At 43.1% G+C, this 21,199-nt stretch overlaps 1 protein-coding gene across 1 annotated transcript in view; it reads right to left on the reverse strand.

Annotated features, from left to right (window-relative positions):
- The window catches only part of notch1b (notch receptor 1b), an 89,590-nt gene that overhangs the window by 50,243 nt on the left and 18,148 nt on the right, over positions 1 to 21,199 (reverse strand). The window contains exons 3-10 of the mRNA XM_060907060.1: positions 14,625 to 14,887; positions 14,165 to 14,503; positions 11,851 to 11,973; positions 11,449 to 11,682; positions 10,424 to 10,579; positions 9,976 to 10,161; positions 7,446 to 7,559; positions 5,801 to 5,914 (exon numbers count right to left, since the gene is read on the reverse strand). Coding sequence (XP_060763043.1) covers positions 5,801 to 5,914; positions 7,446 to 7,559; positions 9,976 to 10,161; positions 10,424 to 10,579; positions 11,449 to 11,682; positions 11,851 to 11,973; positions 14,165 to 14,503; positions 14,625 to 14,887 — 1,529 coding nt within the window. The remainder of the gene's footprint in view (positions 1 to 5,800; positions 5,915 to 7,445; positions 7,560 to 9,975; positions 10,162 to 10,423; positions 10,580 to 11,448; positions 11,683 to 11,850; positions 11,974 to 14,164; positions 14,504 to 14,624; positions 14,888 to 21,199) is intronic.

Below are 21,199 nucleotides of genomic sequence, written 5' to 3' on the forward strand. Positions count from 1 at the left end.
AAAAATAAAAATGCTCTGTTTCTCAAAATCCAGTGAATGTGGATATAATAAAACAGTTATTCCACTCAATCTCGTCATACATGGCTTATAGCCAACTCGGTGCTACGCGCCTCATCGGCTATCAGCTCATGTACGACTCGGTTTCGTGGAATAACTGTTTATATATATGCCTTATTATGCCTTTTTCAACTTATAGTAATGTTTATGAAGGTACAAAATTCAAAATGCCAACAATCACCATTGTAATCACAAAAAGGAGCCAATTTTTACTCAGCCAGGGACTTCATTTTTAATGAAGTTTTTAATTTCTTAATCTAAAGTTAAATAAACAGGAATTAAATAATGAATCGTAATAAAACTTGGGAAAACCATGCTCACATGATGCATCACTCTGCAAAATCTCAAAACTGAAATGTTTTAACACACTAACTGTTTTATTGCATTGATGAAATATTTCATAGCAATACGAAACGTATGAAGACATGGCGTGTGCAGGGAGCACAGGTAGTCAGGTAAATGTAATTGTTTTGAAAACTTAACATGATTTAAGAACAAACTTCCCCTCCTAGAACTGCCACCTTATTGTGGTGGAGGGGTTTGTGTGCTTGAATGATCCTAGGAGCTATGTTGTCGGGGGCATTATGCCCCTGTTTAGGGTTTCCCAAGGCAGACAGGTCCTAGGTGACAGGCCAGACCAAGAGCAGTTCACCAAAAAACCCCTATGGAGAAAAAATCCAGGACCGTGACGTCGCCCGGTAGGACGCAGCCGGGGCCCCACCCTGGAGCCAGGCCCGGGGTTGGGGCTCGTATGCGAGCGCTTGGTGGTCGGGCCTTTGCCCATGGGGCCCGGCCGGGCTCAGCCCGAAGAGGCGACGTGGGCCCGACCTCCTGTGGGTTCACCACCCACAGAGGTAGCAGTAGGGGTTTGGTGCAGTGTGGATTGGGTGGCAGTCGAAGGCAGGGGCCTCGACGACCTGACCCCCGGACACAGCGGCTGGCTGTTGGGACATGGAATGTCACTTCGCTGGGGGGGAAGGAGCCTGAGCTTGTGCGGGAGGTTGAGAGGTACCGGCTAGAGATAGTCGGGCTCACCTCCACGCACAGCTTGGGCTCTGGAACCCAGCTCCTCGAGAGGGGCTGGACTTTCCACTTCTCTGGAGTCGCCCATGGTGAGCGGCGGCGGGCTGGTGTGGGCTTCCTTATAGCTCCCCAGCTCAGCCGCCATGTGTTGGAGTTTACCCCAGTGAACGAGAGGGTCGCCTCTCTGCGCCTTCGGATTGGGGAGAGGGCTCTTGCTGTTGTTTGTGCCTACGGGCCAAATAGCAGTATAGAGTATCCGGCCTTCTTGGAGTCCCTGGGAGAGGTACTGAGGGGTGCTCAGACTGGGGACTCCATTGTGCTACTGGGGGACTTCAATGCTCACGTGGGCGATGACAGTGACACCTGGAGGGGCGTGGTTGGGAGGAACGGCCTCCCCGATCTGAACCCGAGTGGTGTTTTGTTATTGGACTTCTGTGCTAGTCACAGTTTGTCCATAACGAACACCATGTTCGAGCATAGGGGTGTCCATAAGTGCACGTGGCACCAGGACACCTTAGGTCGGAGGTCGATGATCGACTTTGTAGTCGTGTCATCTGATCTCCGACCCTATGTCTTGGACACTCGGGTGAAGAGAGGGGCTGAGTTGTCAACTGATCACCACCTGGTGGTGAGTTGGATCCGCTGGCGGAGGAGGAAGCTGGACAGACCTGGCAGGCCCAAACGTATGGTGAGGGTCTGCTGGGAACGTCTGGCCGAGCACTCTGTTGGGGAGGTCTTTAACTCCCACCTCCGGGAGAGCTTTTCCCAGCTTCCGAGGGAGGCGGGGGACATTGAGTCTGAGTGGACCATGTTCTCTACCTCCATTGTGGACGCAGCTGTTCGGAGCTGTGGCCGCAAGGTCTCCGGTGCCTGTCGTGGCGGCAATCCCCGAACCCGGTGGTGGACACCGGAAGTAAGGGATGCCGTCAAGCTGAAGAAGGAGTCCTATCGGGCCATGTTGACCTCCGGGACTCCTGAGGCAGCCGACGGGTATCGGCAGGCCAGGCGTGCTGCAGCTCGGGCAGTTGCGGAGGCAAAAACTCGGAACTGGGAGGAGTTCGGGGAGGCCATGGAGAAGGACTATCGGTCGGCCTCGAAGAAATTCTGGCAAACCGTCCGGCGCCTCAGGAGGGGGAAGCAGTACTCTGCCAACACTGTTTACAGTGCGGGTGGGGAGCTGTTGACCTCGACTGGGGACATTGTCGGGCGGTGGAAGGAATACTTTGAGGATCTCCTCAATCCCACCGTCATGTCTTCCACTGAGGAGACTGAGGCTGATGACTCAGAGGTGGACTCGTCCATTACCCAAGCCGAAGTCACTGAGGTGGTTTGCAAGCTCCTCGGTGGCAAGGCACCGGGGGTGGATGAGATCCGCCCTGAGTATCTCAAGTCTCTGGATGTTGTGGGGCTGTCTTGGTTGACACGCCTCTGCAACATCGCGTGGCGGTCGGGGACAGTGCCTCTGGAGTGGCAGACTGGGGTGGTGGTCCCTCTTTTTAAGAAAGGGGACCGGAGAGTGTGCTCCAATTATAGGGGAATCACACTTCTCAGCCTCCCAGGGAAAGTTTACTCCAGGGTACTGGAGAGGAGAATTCGACCGATAGTCGAACCTCGGATCCAGGAGGAACAATGCGGTTTTCGTCCTGGTCGCGGAACACTGGACCAGCTCTATACCCTTCATAGGGTGCTCGAGGGTTCATGGGAGTTTGCCCAACCAGTCCACATGTGCTTTGTGGATCTGGAGAAGGCATTCGACCGTGTCCCCCGTGGTATTCTGTGGGGGGTGCTTCGGGAGTATGGGGTTCGGGGCTCTTTGCTAAGGGCTGTCCGGTCCCTGTACGAACGGAGCAGGAGTCTGGTTCGCATTGCCGGCAGTAAGTCAGACCTGTTCCCAGTGCATGTTGGACTCCGTCAGGGCTGCCCTTTGTCACCGGTTCTGTTCATAATTTTTATGGACAGAATTTCTAGGCGCAGCCAGGGGCCGGAAGGAATCCTGTTTGGGAACCACAGGATTTCATCTCTGCTTTTTGCGGATGATGTTGTCCTGTTGGCTTCTTCAAACCAGGACCTTCAGCATGCACTGGGGCGGTTTGCAGTCGAGTGTGAAGCGGCTGGGATGAGAATCAGCACCTCCAAGTCCGAGGCCATGGTTCTCGACCGGAAAAGGGTGGCTTGCCCTCTCCAGGTTGGTGGAGAAGTCCTGCCTCAAGTGGAGGAGTTTAAGTATCTCGGGATCTTGTTCACGAGTGAGGGAAGGATGGAGCGTGAGATCGACAGGCGGATCGGTGCAGCCTCCGCAGTGATGCGGTCGCTTTACCGGTCCGTCGTGGTGAAGAAGGAGCTGAGCCAAAAGGCGAAGCTCTCAATTTACCGGTCGATCTACGTTCCGACTCTCACCTATGGTCATGAGCTTTGGGTAATGACAGAAAGAACAAGATCGCGGATACAAGCGGCTGAAATGAGTTTCCTTCGCAGGGTGGCTGGGCGCTCCCTTAGAGATAGGGTGAGAAGCACAGTCACTCGGGAGGAGCTCGGAGTAGAGCCGCTGCTCCTCCACATCGAGAGGAACCAGCTGAGGTGGCTCGGGCATCTTTTTCGGATGCCTACACCTGGACGCCTCCCTGGGGAGGTGTTCCAGGCATGTCCCCCCGGGAGGAGGCCCCGGGGAAGACCCAGGACACGCTGGAGGGACTATGTCTCTCGGCTGGCCTGGGAACGCCTCGGTGTTCTTCCCGAGGAGCTGGCCGAGGTGTCTGGGGAAAGGGAAGTTTGGGCTTCCATGCTTAGACTGCTGCCTCCGCGACCCGGTCCTGGATAAGCGGAAGAAGACGAGACGAGACGAGACGAAGAACAAACTTGCAGGGGTTATGTTTTGAAATATAAAAATTCACATTTTCAGATACTTAGAAAGGAACAAATTTCATTTTGTTTATGTTCATGCATGTTTACATATGGATTCTCCAGTGTAGACGACAGAAGTCTTTGCCTTGCAATTGTACTTTAAGCTTTTATTTTTGGAACAAGGTGTTTTAAGACTATTTTACAACAGAAGTGTGTGTACAAAGCATTTTTTTTTCATATTGAGACATAAAATATTTGCGTTATATGGTGGCGTTTTTAGCCTATAATTTTTTCAAACATCGCTATTTTTAATGTCATAGTACTGCAGCAGTGTGTACTCACATCTGTTAAAATTTAAATTTTGTTTTTTAAATTAAAAAAAATTCCACTGAGCAAAGCCATAAAACTTTCACAAGAATAACAAATGTTATTTAATCATCGCTCTGTTAAAATGTTCTAAATAACCTGATAGTCAGTATGGCTATTTGCATGTTATGGTTATTAACCCTATGCAAGAAATAAATGCTCTGTTAGTTGAAGTGTCGCAGAGCTCAGTGTCTCATTATTTCTGGCATAAAATGAACTTAAAAGGCCACAGTGATTAACATGAAGCCATTAAACATTAAACATTTCAGTTAACCACAAGGTCCCTCTAAATGTTTATCTATACACTACCATTCAAAAGTTTGGGGTCACTTTGAAATGTCCTTCTTTTTGAAAGAAAAGCACTGTTCTTTTCAATGAAGATCACTTTAAACTAATTAGAAATCCACTCTATACATTGCTAATGTGGTAAATGACTATTCTAGCTACAAATGTCTGGTTTTTGGTGCAATATCTCCATAGGTGTATAGAGGCCCATTTCCAGCAACTCTCACTCCAGTGTTCTAATGGTACAATGTGTTTGCTCATTGCCTCAGAAGGCTAATGGATGATTAGAAAACCCTTGTACAATCATGTTAGCACAGCTGAAAACAGTTGAGCTCTTTAGAGAAGCTATAAAACTGACCTTCCTTTGAGCAGATTGAGTTTCTGGAGCATCACATTTGTGGGGTCGATTAAATGCTCAAAATGGCCAGAAAAATGTCTTGACTATATTTTCTATTCATTTTACAACTTATGGTGGTAAATAAAAGTATGACTTTTCATGGAAAACACAAAATTGTCTGGGTGACCCCAAACTTTTGAACGGTAGTGTACACTCACTGGCCACTTTGATAAGAACTCGTTCTTGATTCTAAAATTCCTGTTCTTGGCTGGCAGGAGTGGAACCCAATGTGATCTTCTGCTGTTGCATGCTGAGATGCTTTTCTGCTCACCGCGGTTGTAAAGAGTTGCCATGAGTTACTATATCCTTCCTGGCAGCTCAAACCAATCTCTCCATTTTCCTCTGACCTCTCTAATCAACAAGACGTTTGTTTCCACCCACAGTACTGTCGCTCACTCAATGTTTTTGTTTTTCGCACCATTCTGTGTAAACTCTAGAGACTGTTGTGTGTGAAAACCCCAGGAGATCAGCAGTTTCTGAAATACTCAAATAAACCAGTCCATCTGGCACCAGTGTCACAGTGAAAGTCACAGAGATCACAAATTTTCCCATTCTGATGTTTGAAGTGAACATTAACTGAACCTCTTGATTTGTATCTGCATGATTTGATGCATTGTGCTGCTGTCAAGGGATCGGCTGATTAGAGAACTGCGGAAAACTGCAGGTGGATGGGTGTTCCTAATGAAGTGACCAGTGCGTGTATCTTTGGCTACTGTGTTTAATATATGCATAATTAGATTATATCATAAAAAACGTACAGGTCCTGAAAGGTGTCTAAAAAGGTTACAAATATGTATTTAACAAATAAAAGTGCTTAACAATTTGTCATACCCTCAGTGCATTGGCAGGTGTACATATTGGGCCCATCTATACACTTGGCGCCATTTTTGCAGGGCGTGCTGGCACACTCATCGATGTCCACCTGGCACTGGTTCCCAGAATATCCTGAGAAGAGAGGCAAAGTGAGGGAGTACTGAGAAGAGGGGGTCAGACAGGTTGAGAGGGGGATGATAAAGAGAGTAGAGACCGCCTTTAGGATGATCTCTCCAGACCACACTTGCTTCATTCCACCACATTCATCTACACAATCCCTGGTTAGGCTTCATTAACATGTCCCCACACTGCTCAATGTTTTTCCTCACTCTCCCTCTTCCCCTATTTCCAAACTCCTTTTCTAATAAATTGTCATTGGGAGGAGGAGAAGAGGTTGGTGAAGAAAAAAAAAAAAGAAAGGGGTAAGAAAAAAAACCTTCTAAGGCCTCCTGACCAAGGGCACTAGAAAAAAGGGAACAGTCTATTCAATGAAATGCAAAGCTGCATTGGTTGCCTCCTTTGTCCTGAAGAACTTTTCCATCACAATGTGCTTTCTATCATCCTGCCTTGGCCCCCTCTCTGCTTCTTTACTGCCAAAAAGATCTCTGCCACCTATAACCTTTCACTATTCAGTTAGCTCATCATTCAGGATCAACCAGCAGGACAGTTCTAGTTACCTCCAAAGTACAGTCTGTGCACGCGTTCTGGTTTTAAAACCCCTAAGTTATATTTCAAGTAAATATTTGAATATTGTAATTGTTGAAATTAGAATCAGCCATCTGCTGTAGTGTAAATAGCACCAGTGCTCATCCCAGTGGAAATTCCTTTGTCATAGTTCCAGCGCTGCCGAACAATCCAACAGGGATTTCCTCCAGGCCTCTAAAATGGCACATTTCAAAAAGCTCTATTGTGGTTACCATGGTCTCGCTATGTATGCCATTCAAAAGCAACCCTGCCCTGCATTCTGAACAGTGCTCTAATTTGCATCTGAAGACAGAGTAGAGTGGCCTAGACTCCGTTCCCCAGCTTACCGTACCTCACAACTCCAAATCATTTTGCTCAGGACACTGCTCAGGGACCCCACAGGCCTCTCATCCCAGAAGCCTAACAGCGTACCTTGATTATCCCAGTATTTCTGCATGAATTCCTCTGTACAAATGCATTCCACCCAACAAGAAGTGGCCGCCTTTCTGTAAAATAATCCTCTGATCTGCTTTTATGACACGTCTGCTACTTTATAACCAAAATTACTTCCACTTCATTTGGGATGAATGAACAAAATAAAAGTAAAATAAAATCCTTTGGAGGAAAAGTTGGGGATTCGAAGTTCAGTCAGGAATGCATGAATGAACTTTATACCTGATTATGGGATCTAACTGGAATACCTCCCCAAAATTCCCAAAATTCGGTGACATATAAACATACTTTCACATAAACTTACTCACTTACTCACCAGATACGTTTTTTTTTTAAATCAAGTTAAATGGTGAAATTTCCTTTTTAAGAGCAAGTCTCCAAACTTAATAGAAATAGATAACTTTTCAAAATCCTTCTATATGGATTTTTTAGCAAATTGGCTGGAGCTAGCTAAGCCAGCCTGAGGGCAGGATTAGAGTTCTCCTCTCTGTGCTGTCCAGGGGTTGAATGGCCTCCTTGTGCTTACCTTTGGGGCATTCGCACTGGTAGTTGTTGATCTTGTCGATGCACTTCCCATTGTTGAGACAGGGCATGGAAGCACACTCATCTGTATTGATCTCGCAATAGACTCCCTCGTATCCTGTCAATTAGCACAGAGAGATAGACTTCAGTGTTAGCCAGGGAATTCAACATGGCTTAATGCTGTGATCAGATTATTTTCTCTTTCTAATGTACCAAACGGAGGACATTTAAACTGTCTTTGAATAAAAAAAAAACATTATTATAATGTCAAACATTATAATGCACTGACATCATTAGGCATACAAAAAACATAGTGTCCTGAACTACTACATGTGTGTCACTGTTCAAGGAGAACTGAAGTCATTTTTAAACTTGCTTTATTTCTTAATTAACGTGTTATTCAATTACGTTTTCGGTTTTAGTAACCTTATATCGTGACTTGTATTGGCACAGAGCCTAATCTAGGGCACGTAATACGCAATAATACACGTTTTTTATCTGTCTGTCGCACATTCACTTTTTGGGCGCGAGAGTGATATCGCGTATCTATTCATTTTGTCGCGCATTTATAAGTAGAGAGCGTGTAGTCGCGTTTTACTGAATCTTGTGCGTATCAATTTGTCAGCACCCACTAGCAAGCACTGCGGTAAATACAGCGTTGTTTACACACCAATCGGAAAATATCGGAAAGGACCGAAGTATTCCGAATGGTTTATTTAGCGGGTAAAACAGTTTTGTGAACTATTATATCATTGGTCACTGAACTGGAAGACAGCGTATCTCAACCAATCGTGTGAAGTGTTTTAAAAATACCCAAAAGCACATGGCATATCGTTCTGTCTCATCTAAACATAACATTCAGACTCTCCAGGATTTCGCGATTTGCAACATCAACGCAAATTCAACCAATCCCCGTGAATTCAGGGCAGTGTTGCAATTCTATCCAATCACCGCAACTTTCCCGCAAATTTGACCAATCGTTGGCGTTGTCTTGCGGTGACGTCGACAAACTACCTTCCGCCTTACTTCCGTGTATACGTTCAAGAGAAGCAGCATGTGCGCAGTGTTGCCAGATTGGGCGGTTTTAAGTGCATTTTGGCGGGTTTTGAACATATTTTGGACTGGAAAACGTCAGCAGTATCTGGCAACATTGCATGATGTGCAAGTCAGTGTTTATAGGCTTAAATTCTCTTACTGAAAGCGTGTTATGTTTACAGTGAAGCACTGTGTGCACTTTATTTTTTTTTTACTTAATACAAGAAATTAATGGATGCCAACATTTTTGCCAAAATGGTATTTTATTTTCCATTGTTTAGGCAGCTTCAGCATCATACTGTGAGATTCTGTTCAAATTGTTTTTTTTTCTTCTATGAAGCCTGAGCCATTTATTTTATTAGTTTATAATTATTGTTTAATTTAGTCTTCAGGAGAGACTGCCTGCACACAGTACTAGTATTAATAGTTTTTTTTCTTACATGAAAGCTGAGGCATTTATATTATATTTTAAGGTAACTTCATGTTGTGCTGTGAGGTTCTCTGCACTTTAACTTTTGAACCAACAGGAGCATTTGGATAAGTAAAACCTATTTTTCTGCATTTTTGTAGTCCTGGTAATCTTACACATTCTACATGATTGCTAGTTTTTTTTTAGTAATTTGTTTAATTTTTCTTGTTGAAAGTTCAATTTAGTATTATGTTAATGATATTCTAAAAGTAAAGATTAATAAAACTGTTCTGTTTATAGATGTACTCTTGAAAATATCTACCAATGTATTACTTATTTTTCTGTCCCCACTAACTGGAACAAAATGAGGGATATTTTTACCCATGTTAATATTTTCTGTCCCCTGTTTCTACAACTAGTGAGGGATCTGTCCCCTATTTTCAAATTCCTAGATTAGGCTCTGTTGGCAACTAATTGCAATTAAATATTATACTTATCGGCCTATTCGGTTTTTAGCCATGTTGAATTTAGTTCGTTTGGTCCACGGCAGGCGTCGCTTATCCGCGCGATCTTCACGAGACTTGTGCAAGACTTCGAAACGTGACGTGTCAGCCAGGTCTCAGTGGCGCCATTTGGAAAACTGTTTTCCAAACGAAATATTGCACAAAAACGAGTTTAAATAACGATTACTGCTTACTTTTTTCAAACTTTCCTGATTGCTATCGAAACAAACAAAACTTCCGGCTTGATTACGTCAGCATTCGAAAGAGGGCGCGCGCGTCTTTTGACGATGTTGGCAGATGTTGGCCACTTTTGATTTCCACTGTACGTTTTACTTCCGTCCTACGAAGTCTCGCACAGGTCTCAACGAATCTCGTTTACGGCCATTGCTTTGACATATGGACTGATATATTACAGAGCATATTTCAAACACTCATAACTTGCTATAGCAGCGACAAAATAGCTGTCAGAAATGCATTCCTACATTTAATAAAATGAGATAAATAGAATTTTGATAATAAAAAAACTTGCCTTCAGTTCTCCGTTCACCTTTATCATGTATTCACTGAGAGCTTGTTTTTTTTTTTACCTGCCATGCAGATGCAATGGAAGCCTCCGATTTGGTCCAGGCAGGTAGCGTCATTCTGGCATGGACTGGACATGCATTCATTGACATCGAGTTCGCAGCGAGCCCCGACATAGCCCTGAAGACACTTACACTGGAAAGAGCCTTTGGTGTTCAGACACTTCCCAGCATGTTCACATGGGTTTGAACCTACAGAAAAGCAACAAAAAGGCTAGAGGCTAATACATTGTCTAACATGCCATTTAAAGAAGCAGTGATGGCTGGTTGTGACATTAGATGGGAGGGATAAAATCTATCTATCAACAGCGTGATAACAAAAGAATTATTATTTTTATCTTTGAAAGACGGGGACTTAGCCCTGCTAGCCCATTTATACCAGTCATCCCTGCTTAGAAGTTCTTGGCTGTAGAGTATTTGCCTCTAAAAAGTATTCAAGTGGTTTAGTCCTCACCCAAAGAGCATTCATCGACATCCTGGTCACAGGCTAAGCCAAAGTAGCCTGTAGGACAGGTACAGATAGCCTTGCCATTGACGGGGTTGGTGTCACAGTTCGAGCCTTTCTGACAGGGGTTACTAATACAAGCATCATCCAAGTGACAAAGCAAACCTGGATTAGATGGAAATGAGATGGTTTGTGGATATGTATATGCACATGTATACTTACATATGAGTGATTCCACGCTTATGGGTACTGAAATGGGGACATGAACTTATTTTTAAAAATTCACCTAAAACCATTTCTTTTTTTTACCATCAGGTCACAAAACATGTAATCTTTAATGAATGATATGTTAAAAGATAACTTTAATTTTCTGAGATGTAATAAAAACATATTTATATGCCAAAGTCAGAACGTAACAGAAGTGTTGTGGACATATATATTCTCAATTTTAACAACGTAGAATTACTTTTTGAAACATAGGAAGGTGATGTTTTAGCAAATATAATTAATAAACATGTGTAGTAGAATAAACATACACATTCTTTCAATAAGATTAACATGGTATATAGCTAGATTGTAATTAATTTGTAACAGACGCGAGATGGACAATCGTAACAGAAGTAATGTAACAGACATCATTTTGGAACTCATAGGCTTGACTTTGGCATATAAATATGTTTTTATTACATCTCAGAAAATTAAAGTTATCTTTTAACATATCATTCATTAAAGATTACATGTTTTGTGACCTGATGGTAAAAAAAGAAATGGTTTTAGGTGAATAAGTTCATGTCCCCATTTCAGTAACCATAAGCGTGGAATCACTCATATATGTTATGCTTATGTATACAGTAGTATATGCCTAAAAATGTACATTTGTCTACAACTCCATTGTATTAAAAAGTCCATTTTAACCCACCTAATCATAGTGATGTATAAAATAAAGAACAGTAAATGTCTCCTTACTCCTGGTTCCATGATATTCTACAAATGATCACAAAGTGAAAATGGACTACAAGTATAAAAATACAGACCTGTCCGTCCAGGTGGACATTCACAAAAAAATGACGCTACGCGATCATGACAAGTTGATCCTGGGTGGCATGCGGCATTAACGCAATCGTCGATATTCTTGCTGCAGTCATCACCTGACCAGCCATTCACACATACACAGGTGTATGCACCCTGAGTGTTGAGGCAAGTGCCACCATTCTGACAGGAGTTGGGCATCAGGTCACACTCATTGACATCTTCAGTACAGAACTGACCTGTCAGGGAACACAAGACCCAGAGGACCCATGATACACAAACTAAATAAACCCAACCAGAGTTAGCAAGCAAAAGCCATTTTGTGATAGTGGCTCTATTTAAAAAGACTCATTTTTTTCCTTTGTCACAGAATAAAATGCAGCACTATAAATATGTAGAGTTCATACCTGTCCATTCCGGTTTGCACTGGCAGTTATAAGTGTTCACCCCGTCTACACAGGTTCCTCCATTAAGGCAACGGTGGTCTGGACAGTCATCAATGTTCTCCTCGCAGTTTTGACCACTGAAACCTGCAAAGATGGATGTTGCTAATTTATTCAACAAGCTCTTAGCATTTTTTAGAGTTTGTTCATTCAGTTTGTGGAAGGAAGGATCAAATTCAAACATTAAAAGTTTAACATTTTTTTGTAATGAATATTTGTTGGAAGTCGAATATTTCTGGTATCTTTGAAATAACTGTTAGTCTTAACAACGGGATACAGTGTTTGTGAAACCCACTGTCACATACTAAAAGTGTGGTTAATGGTTTTTCGGTCGACCGTTTTCGTTTTCTAGGAAAAATGGCGGTACCAGGTCTCAAATCAGAGACACCAGTGACAACACAGTTAACTGACAATAACCACAGTTTCCTCTGACTTTAACAGCAGTTATGAAACATTCCTGTTTTACTTTCCTTTATATCCTCATATCATGATATATAAGAAAATATATAATATATTTTTAATCCGAAGCACAGAATGACTTTATACTAAGCCCATTTTGAATTAGGAGTACACCTGGATTTTTTTTTTTGCCTAATTTTACCATCAAGTTTAGGTTTTCTGAGTCACGGTCACCCATGTAGTTGGACAACTGAAAAGGACAACGGCCAATAGGCATGTAACAATTCACCTAATTCACTATTCGATTCAATTCACAACACTGGGCTCACAATTCGATTTTCCCATGATGTTTTTGAAAAAAAATATTAAATGAAGAAAATTTTATGAGCAAGAAAATGCAACATTTATTTTCCTATTCTTTATCAACTCAAATTTTCCTTTTGTTAAATTAAAAAAAAAACATTTTGTTTCATTTTCTTAATAACCAACAATAATTATTTACCCACATTTATACCCATATTCCTTTTACTAAAAATAAAAGTTAATGACAGTTGGGTATTTTCTTAATAAACTTTTATGAACACTTACTACCGCCATTTTTCTTCTATTTTCTTTAGTTTTTGGCAATCTGTAAAAAGATAACTGGTTTCTTTTTAAATCTATTTGTAGAGTCAATCACACAATAGCTCTTTCCCTGTTTAGATCTGTTTTTCATTTGTTTTGGCAACATTAGTGCTGTGTTACTTCCACCTAGGGTGAAGTCACATGTATTCTTGCTATTTTATGTTACGTAATTTTACGTTACATTATTATACTTCTGATGTCTAAACAACACAATTGCAGCTCAGAAAAACTAAAAGATTATGCAGCTTGATAATAATTGTGATTCATTTTTTATTTCATCAGTACAAATCATCATAAATTTGTATTGCAATTTATCGTCAAGTGATATATCACTACATGCCTAACAGCCAATGACAGAGCTAGGGGAAAAGGATGAGATATAGTAGACAGGAGAAATGCAGAAAGATGGGAGAACTCTGAGAATGATGTTCTTCAACCACACTTTAATTCATAGCTTATATTTTCAATTCTTGCACATTTTCTTTGTACATAAACTAACAATAATAAGTCCAGCCAGGAAAAAAAAAACATGCTTTCTGATTTTACTGTCAACTGGGATATAATATGCTGTACACTTTGGCCATCTTGAGGAAACTGTATGAGTTTCTGAATATATGTGTAAGTCCCATGCTTGCATGTTCTCTTAATCCAGAGACAACACCATGAGGATATTGACCTTCAGCCACTTCCTCATGATAAGCTCTAATGCTTTCCTGCTGACCAGTTCACACACACAGGGTGGGCTTACATCATGCTAAAGGGAGGACATGTTGAGAGAGCTAGCCTAGCCAAAGTTCCACACTGGTGGGAAACAGTGACACTACAATGTGATTGCAAAGGCCAGTTAGCTCTTATAAATCTCTAGTGTAGGTGCTTGACAGTGACAGCAGGCTGCTATCATCTGTCTTGCCCACAATTAATACAAGGTAACTAAAAAAGAGCAAACACTGCCAACGGACAGTGGTGGCTCAATGGTTAACACTGTAGGTTAATGGTCAAACAGTCAGGGTTTCAAGCTCCAGCACCACCAAGCTGCCATTGTTGGGCCCTTGAGCAAGGCCCTTAATGCTACCTGCTCCATGGGTGCTGTATCATGTCTGAGCCTGCATTCTGACCCCAGCTGGGATACGTGGGGGAAAAAAAGAAATTCACAGAACTGTAACGTAGATGTGACAAATAAAGGCTTCTTCTTCTAACTTCTTTGCCAAGTTAATGAAGAAATTACCAACACATAAATAAGATCAGGCTTTCCTACCTGGCAGACAGGAACACTCGTAGTTTGTGTCTCCAATCTGGACGCAGGTCCCACCATGATGGCATGGTGATGGGTTGCAGGGCTGGTAAAGAGTCTCACAGTGTTTCCCCGTGTACTCGGCTGGGCAGTTGCAGCGATAAGTGCCCACTTCGTTTATGCACACGCCACCATTCTTGCAGAGAGATGGTATCTGAGCACACTCATTAACATCTTGTTTGCAAGTCTCACCTGAGAAGGAGGGCGTGCAGCTGCAAATGTATTGAGAATCAAATAGTCTGCACTCGCCTCCGTTGGCGCAAGGGTTTGAGGCACAGGGGTCAGCCTGCTGGCAGTTTTTACCTGTAAAAATGGAATAGTACATACGGTAATCAGTAGATGTCATACTCCCTCGGTTTCCTGAGCTGGAGATCGGGGATTTACTGTGAGAAAACGTATCCTTTAGAAAATAACACATTCTTACCAGTCCAGCCTGGAGGACATTTGCACTTGAATGTGTGGACACTGGTGAGGTCACACGTCCCTCCATTTCCACATGGGGAGCTTCGGCATGGGTTGTCAGTGGGAGTAAGGCATCGTGGGTCCATGTAACCCAATGGACAACGGCAGACATAGTCCACTTTGTTGTCACGGATATTTGGCTGGCAAATTCCTCCATTCCAGCAAGGATTTGACTGGCAAGGGTTGGACAACTGACAAGCTGAGCCCAAATATTTCTCAGGACATCTTTAAAAAAAAAAACAGACCACAAGTCAGGTAAACAGTGACAAAAATGCTTGAATGACAATTTCTAGAAGATTTAAACATAGTTAAGGGATGACACGAGCAACACTGCTTTTGCCTGTTATTCTTCTTGTCGGACCTGTGATTTTTAGCATGAAATTCAGATTGGTACTTGACAACTGTTCATAACCAACTGTTAATCCAGCTACTGTAACATTGTAATGTGATAGTAAACAGATAATTATGTTGCTTAACAAATCTGTATAGCATTAAATGTACAATTCTAACAGTGGCTATCAAGGCAGCCCCAAACAACCACAAAAAAGAAAAGAAAATGATTACATGGCCACTGAGGTTAAAACCAAAATGATAGACGGGCACTGAGGTTGCAATTTCCCACATCCGCACACACACACACACACACACACACACACACACACACACACAAAAAAAAAAAAAAGAATGTCTGACAACCAGTGTATAGATCATATAACGGAAACATATTGCTGCTACAAAGCCTTGATATCATAAAAATAACATTGGGGCATGAAATAATAGCCACAAGACACTTGTATACTTGTGCTGTGGATTCACACATCTGATGTATTTTATTTAATAAGCAAACCATCAAAATCCATTCAACTGTTTAGCATTCTGGACCACATCCATAAACCAGCAATGTTATTTCAGCAACAATGGACCAATCTGAATCTATAAATTGTCAAGTAGAGATGAAAAAAAAAACCCTACCACAAAAATCTCTTCAACATAGAAGTAAAAGAATAAATGTTCAATATCATGGGGTTCCACTCAGCTCATTGTAAATTCTGGCTTGTACTTCTAATCCTGTTTGAAACTGTTGCATGAAAAGCACCAATCATCATCTCTTAGTAGGAAATTTCTGCATGCCTCGGCTTTTTTCTGCCATCCATTCACTCAAAGGACAAGGCAGAGCCTATACCAGAGTCTTTGAACCCTGGGCTAACATTATCAGGACTTCAAAGCCCCCTTCCAGCTCCTCAATAGTGTGTATTCTTCTACAGTAGAAGATCCTCCCTGTATCAATCGAGAGCTGGGGGAGAAAAAAGAGAACATACAGCAAACACTGTAAAAAGAACCAAACAGACTTCCTAACAGCGGCTGGCTTGGGTATACGCATTCGTCTGATTTTCCTGGGTGACACAAAATGGGTGTTTTTCCCTACTACACCAATGTTGAAACAACCTTTCTCTAACATTGAAATCACACCACTGGTGAAAAGCTAAGCATTGACTTAAGTGCCTGGGGGCAGGCAGTATAAATTCCCAGTGGTTTGGTCTCTGATCACAACAAGGCCTCTAGCCTGGAGGGAGACGTACTGTTTTTACTGTTTCTCGACCAGGATTAGGATGCCCAATAACATTAACAAGGAAAAGAAAACACCGGGGATAGAAAAGCAAGTATGGCAAACCTATTAAGAGCACGGTGAGAACTATACTCCGTCTGTTTCTGCTACCTTTCCTGTCGTTATCCCACTGTCAGTTCCCCCACATCTATATGGAGAGTAATGTTATAAAACTAACCATGCTTTGTGATGCAAATGAAAATCACAGTCATACCATGGTTACTATGATATTTTTGACATTGTGCTTATAAACATAACTAGCCAAGATGTCTCATTACTTCAGGCTTTGTGCTGCTGAACGGAAGTTTAGGATAATAAAAATGACATTTCCACCAAGATGCCACTGTTAAATCCTTAATCGAGGCCATTAAGCTGTCAATCGTAGAAGGGACAGTGGTGCCTATGCTCAGGAGCCTGCATGGTAGGGCCTGCACGCTCAGGCCTTCTGAAGCTGCCTTCGGGAGCAGGTGCGCATGTTAATGAGAGCACGACAGCTGCTAGTCCTAGTACACTCCTCCACTCTCCACTTCCCTCCTGGAATATGGTGGCTGAGGCTGAAAGTCCCTGAATAGTGTCCCTGCTGAAAGGCTCCATGAGAAGGGCCATTGTTCCTGCCGCCATTCAAGAGTCAGACTGAATTCGGTTTGGTCGCCTGCATCCCTTCTGAGTAAGCCTTCAGCTATCAAACCTCTCCTTTCCCTCCCCTGCCTGCCTTCTCTCTCCTTCACTCATTTTCAGATCCAGAGCTTGCCATTTTAAATTCCTTCCCGCCAATTTGCTGTCACTAGTCTTAACGAGGGTGTACGCCCCATATGGATCGTGCATATTTGCTACTCATGCCATCTCTAGCCTCCCTAAAGTCTCCTGTTCTTGTCACCACTTTTAAAATCATTTGGCAATCAGCAGTCTCTATCCTTGAGCAAAAATTCATCAGCCAAGTTATGATGGAAAAATTGGAGGGACAAATGTGAAGATATCAAATCAAATCAAATCAAATCAAGTTTATTTGTACAGCGCTTTTAACAATAAACATTGTCGCAAAGCAGCTTTACAGAATTTGAACGACTTAAAACAGGAGCTAATTTTATCCCTAATCTATCCCCAATGAGCAAGCCTGTGCCGACGGTGGCAAGGAAAAACTCCCTCAGACGACATGAGGAAGAAACCTCGAGAGGAACCAGACTCAAAAGGGAACCCATCCTCATTTGGGCAACAACAGACAGCCTGACTATAATATTAACAGTGTTAACAGGTATAACCCTCAACTGTCCTCATGGGGCCGTCCTTCACAGGAGTGGGGCGATAAAACTCCGACCAGACACAGGGCACAAGATATAACCGGTAACCAAACTCAGAGATGTAATTATTTCCCAGTTTTAACCTGATACTAAACAAATTAACCAACCATGTCAAGTTGGATAGCAGGTTTATATAGGAAGTAAACCTGTTTGAGGTGTTTACTGTAAGTATTGGAAGAGCATGTCAATACTTCGGACATCCCGCTAATGTCACGGATGGCATTACTCTTCCAAAATCCTCAGTTTGGTATTTTGTTCTTGTAGTCAGCTTTATGAAAAATATTAAAGTTTTATACATTTCTTTGTGTGGGCGGCACGGTGGTGTAGTGGTTAGCGCTGTCGCCTCACAGCAAGAAGGTCCGGGTTCGAGCCCTGTGGCCGGTGAGGGCCTTTCCGTGCGGAGTTTGCATGTTCTCCCCGTGTCCGCGTGGGTTTCCTCCGGGTGCTCCGGTTTCCCCCACAGTCCAAAGACATGCAGGTTAGGTTAACTGGTGACTCTAAATTGAGCGTAGGTGTGAATGTGAGTGTGAATGGTTGTCTGTGTCTATGTGTCAGCCCTGTGATGACCTGGCGACTTGTCCAGGGTGTACCCCGCCTTTCGCCCGTAGTCAGCTGGGATAGGCTCCAGCTTGCCTGCGACCCTGTAGAACAGGATAAAGCGGCTAGAGATAATGAGATGAGACATTTCTTTGTCAAAAGCTTTCGGAGACAGGACTCATTGTTCCACAGAGCAATCAGTCCTAGCATTTCTGAAATGAAAGATATGATGGCTGGTTTAAGGGTTTTTGCAGACAGTCTGAAGGAAGGAGCCCGGTGAGTAAGGAATGTAACCATTTACACTAAAAATACGCCCAATCCTGTGCCCCTATCCTTGACTGCACTTCTCAGTGGAGACTGCTGGAAGCCGCACTTCACAGAGCCCGGCGAAAAATCGCACCAGCTTTGAAAACCCTACTGGTGCTTGCCCAGCCTAGCAAACAGTTCCACGCCTCATGGGAATTGCAGAAGTCAAAATGCATAAAGCACATAGTCATCCCCTCATGCATTCTCTTAATAAAGCACACATAAATGGAAGCACACAGAAGAGTCGAGCAGAAAATGTTGACGGTTTGGCCTTTAACTTGGCAAAAGCTTGACAAGTAAGTTGTCAACACAAAATCTGTCTTTGAGAGACAGTGAAGCACACGAAAAGAGAATATGGTTCCGGTTAAAGACCAAAGGCATTGAAATTGTATTCTAACAGGTCAATTGACATTCAGTGTAATGGAAAATAGTTGCGGTTGCACACAAATCATAAACAAGTTATTCATAATAGCAAAAACTCGTCAAATCAGACATGGTGTAAACAGCCATGATTTATCTGGCGCTATTTGGCCAGACAGTGACCCGAGTAATGTTATTCAATCTTTACTATGAACTAAATAGAAATCTTTGTCCTCTAGGCTGCGATGGGATTCCATTTCTATGTGGCCACCCGTAGCCCATGACAACAGGTCTTTGCCAGTGCTGCAATGTGTGGTCAGGCTAGAGCAGATGTTTTGCTGACACCTGACCTTTTAACCAGATGAGATACGGGGGGGTTTCCTCCCCCCATCGCCCAATCTGCCATCTGCCATCATGAGGTTATACAGTGGAGGAGGCTCTGACTCACACATGGAGTTAAACTCTAACTCGGATTTCCTTTCACGGCTGAACTCCTCCTTTCGAAAAGGCAAGAAATGTGTGACGCTTAATGAAACTGTTCAAAGTTCAATCGGTTTCTTCATCAGCACTGATAAACACTGTAAAAGTTGATATGTGCTGTTGGTTATGATGGTGCCATTAAGACTGACCTGGAATTTTCATACCTTAAAGCAAGACTATAACACGACTTTTAGCTTGGTCGTCGTCTAGCCCTCTTCAAACCCTCATTTCCTGCAGTTGGGTGTATAAACACCTTGTCTGATCTTTAGGAAACGATGGCCTTGGGCTTCCCTGCCTCACTCTGTAATCACTACGGGATGTCTGATCTTCCAAGACCACATCTGTTGGTGTTCATTAGACATGCCTGTTTATCCCTATTACTGTCGGACCCCATGGGAAAGGCAACTCCAGGGAAAAGCAAGAACCAAGCATTAGAAACTGTATACTGACCTAATGAGTGCTGCTCCGAGTGGTTTTGCAAGTCTGGGAACTACATTACTGTTTTCACACATCCTTCACAAGCATGTTGGACATATACCTGCATTGGACATTTAGCAAGAAGACTCATCTCATCTCATCTCATTATCTCTAGCCGCTTTATCCTGTTCTACAGGGTCGCAGGCAAGCTGGAGCCTATCCCAGCTGACTACGGGCGAAAGGCGGGGTACACCCTGGACAAGTCGCCAGGTCATCACAGGGCTGACACATAGACACAGACAACCATTCACACCTACGGTCAATTTAGAGTCACCAGTTAACCTAACCTGCATGTCTTTGGACTGTGGGGGAAACCGGAGCACCCGGAGGAAACCCACGCGGACACGGGGAGAACATGCAAACTCCGCACAGAAAGGCCCTCGCCGGCCACGGGGCTCGAACCCAGAACCAGCAAGAAGACTTTCTTTCCAAAATGCAGCATTTCATTTTCACATAGCTTCACAGCATTTGGAAACAGTGTGTGGTATTTCTTGAGACAGCTGCCACTGCTACAGCTGAATGGCTTAAACCACACACAGGAGATATGTATTGTGTGATATCTAGCAGCATGAATACCTTGATATTGATCGCTTGTAATGCAATGTTCCACAGACAGATGGCTCAGGTCAAAAGCATCAAATAAAAACAACACGGCTGATTTTTTTTTTTTTTTCTTGGCCAGCTGTGCATACAGAACTTGATCCATCAGACTTGGCTCTTTGAGAATGTGTGATCAAATGTTTCACAGAACACAATATAAGCGTAACCATTTGTATCACGTTTATACATCAAGACAAAAACATTTACATATAACATATATGCTAAGTGATTCTGACACTAGTGCCTCTTTTAAGACATTAGCTTTCTCTAGTGATATGTTAATAGGCTCGACCTTCTGGTCCTTCCTGGCTCTGGAAGTGCATTTCCTGTATTTGAATGCAGAGGGGAGCACAGAGGAACTCATCCTTGACCCTGTAAACAAAGCTCGCATTGAAGCATCTGAGCAAAGACAAGAGGTTGCTTTCATACAGTACTTATCATAGATGGCCATAGATCAAAATAGTGACTGCTTTGATTGTTTACCCACACATGCCAATACTTGAAAGTCACCTTTGTTCAGCTATACAGTATTAACCAAACATATATTCAAGTTAAAGGTGCACAAACATGTATTTTTTACAGCTGCTTACACACTTGCCCTTTAAACAGTGTGTGCAGGTCAAAATACCGTATATCAAGCTTGGTGCCAGAGGTTCATATCTGTTTTTGTTGACAGGTCCCACGCAGGTCCTAATTCTAAGTAATTGCTTATGAAATGTCAAACGCTATGGGGGCGTCGTGGCTCAGGTGGCTAAGGCGCCATACCATAAATCCGGGGACCCGGGTTCGATTCCGACCTGAGGTCATTTCCCGATCCCTCCCCGTCTCTCTCTCTCCCGATCATTTCCTGTCTCTACACTGTCTTATCCAATA

The sequence above is a fragment of the Neoarius graeffei genome, chromosome 24 (assembly GCF_027579695.1).
Source record: "Neoarius graeffei isolate fNeoGra1 chromosome 24, fNeoGra1.pri, whole genome shotgun sequence".
In the NCBI taxonomy this organism is placed as follows: Eukaryota; Metazoa; Chordata; class Actinopteri; order Siluriformes; family Ariidae; genus Neoarius; species Neoarius graeffei.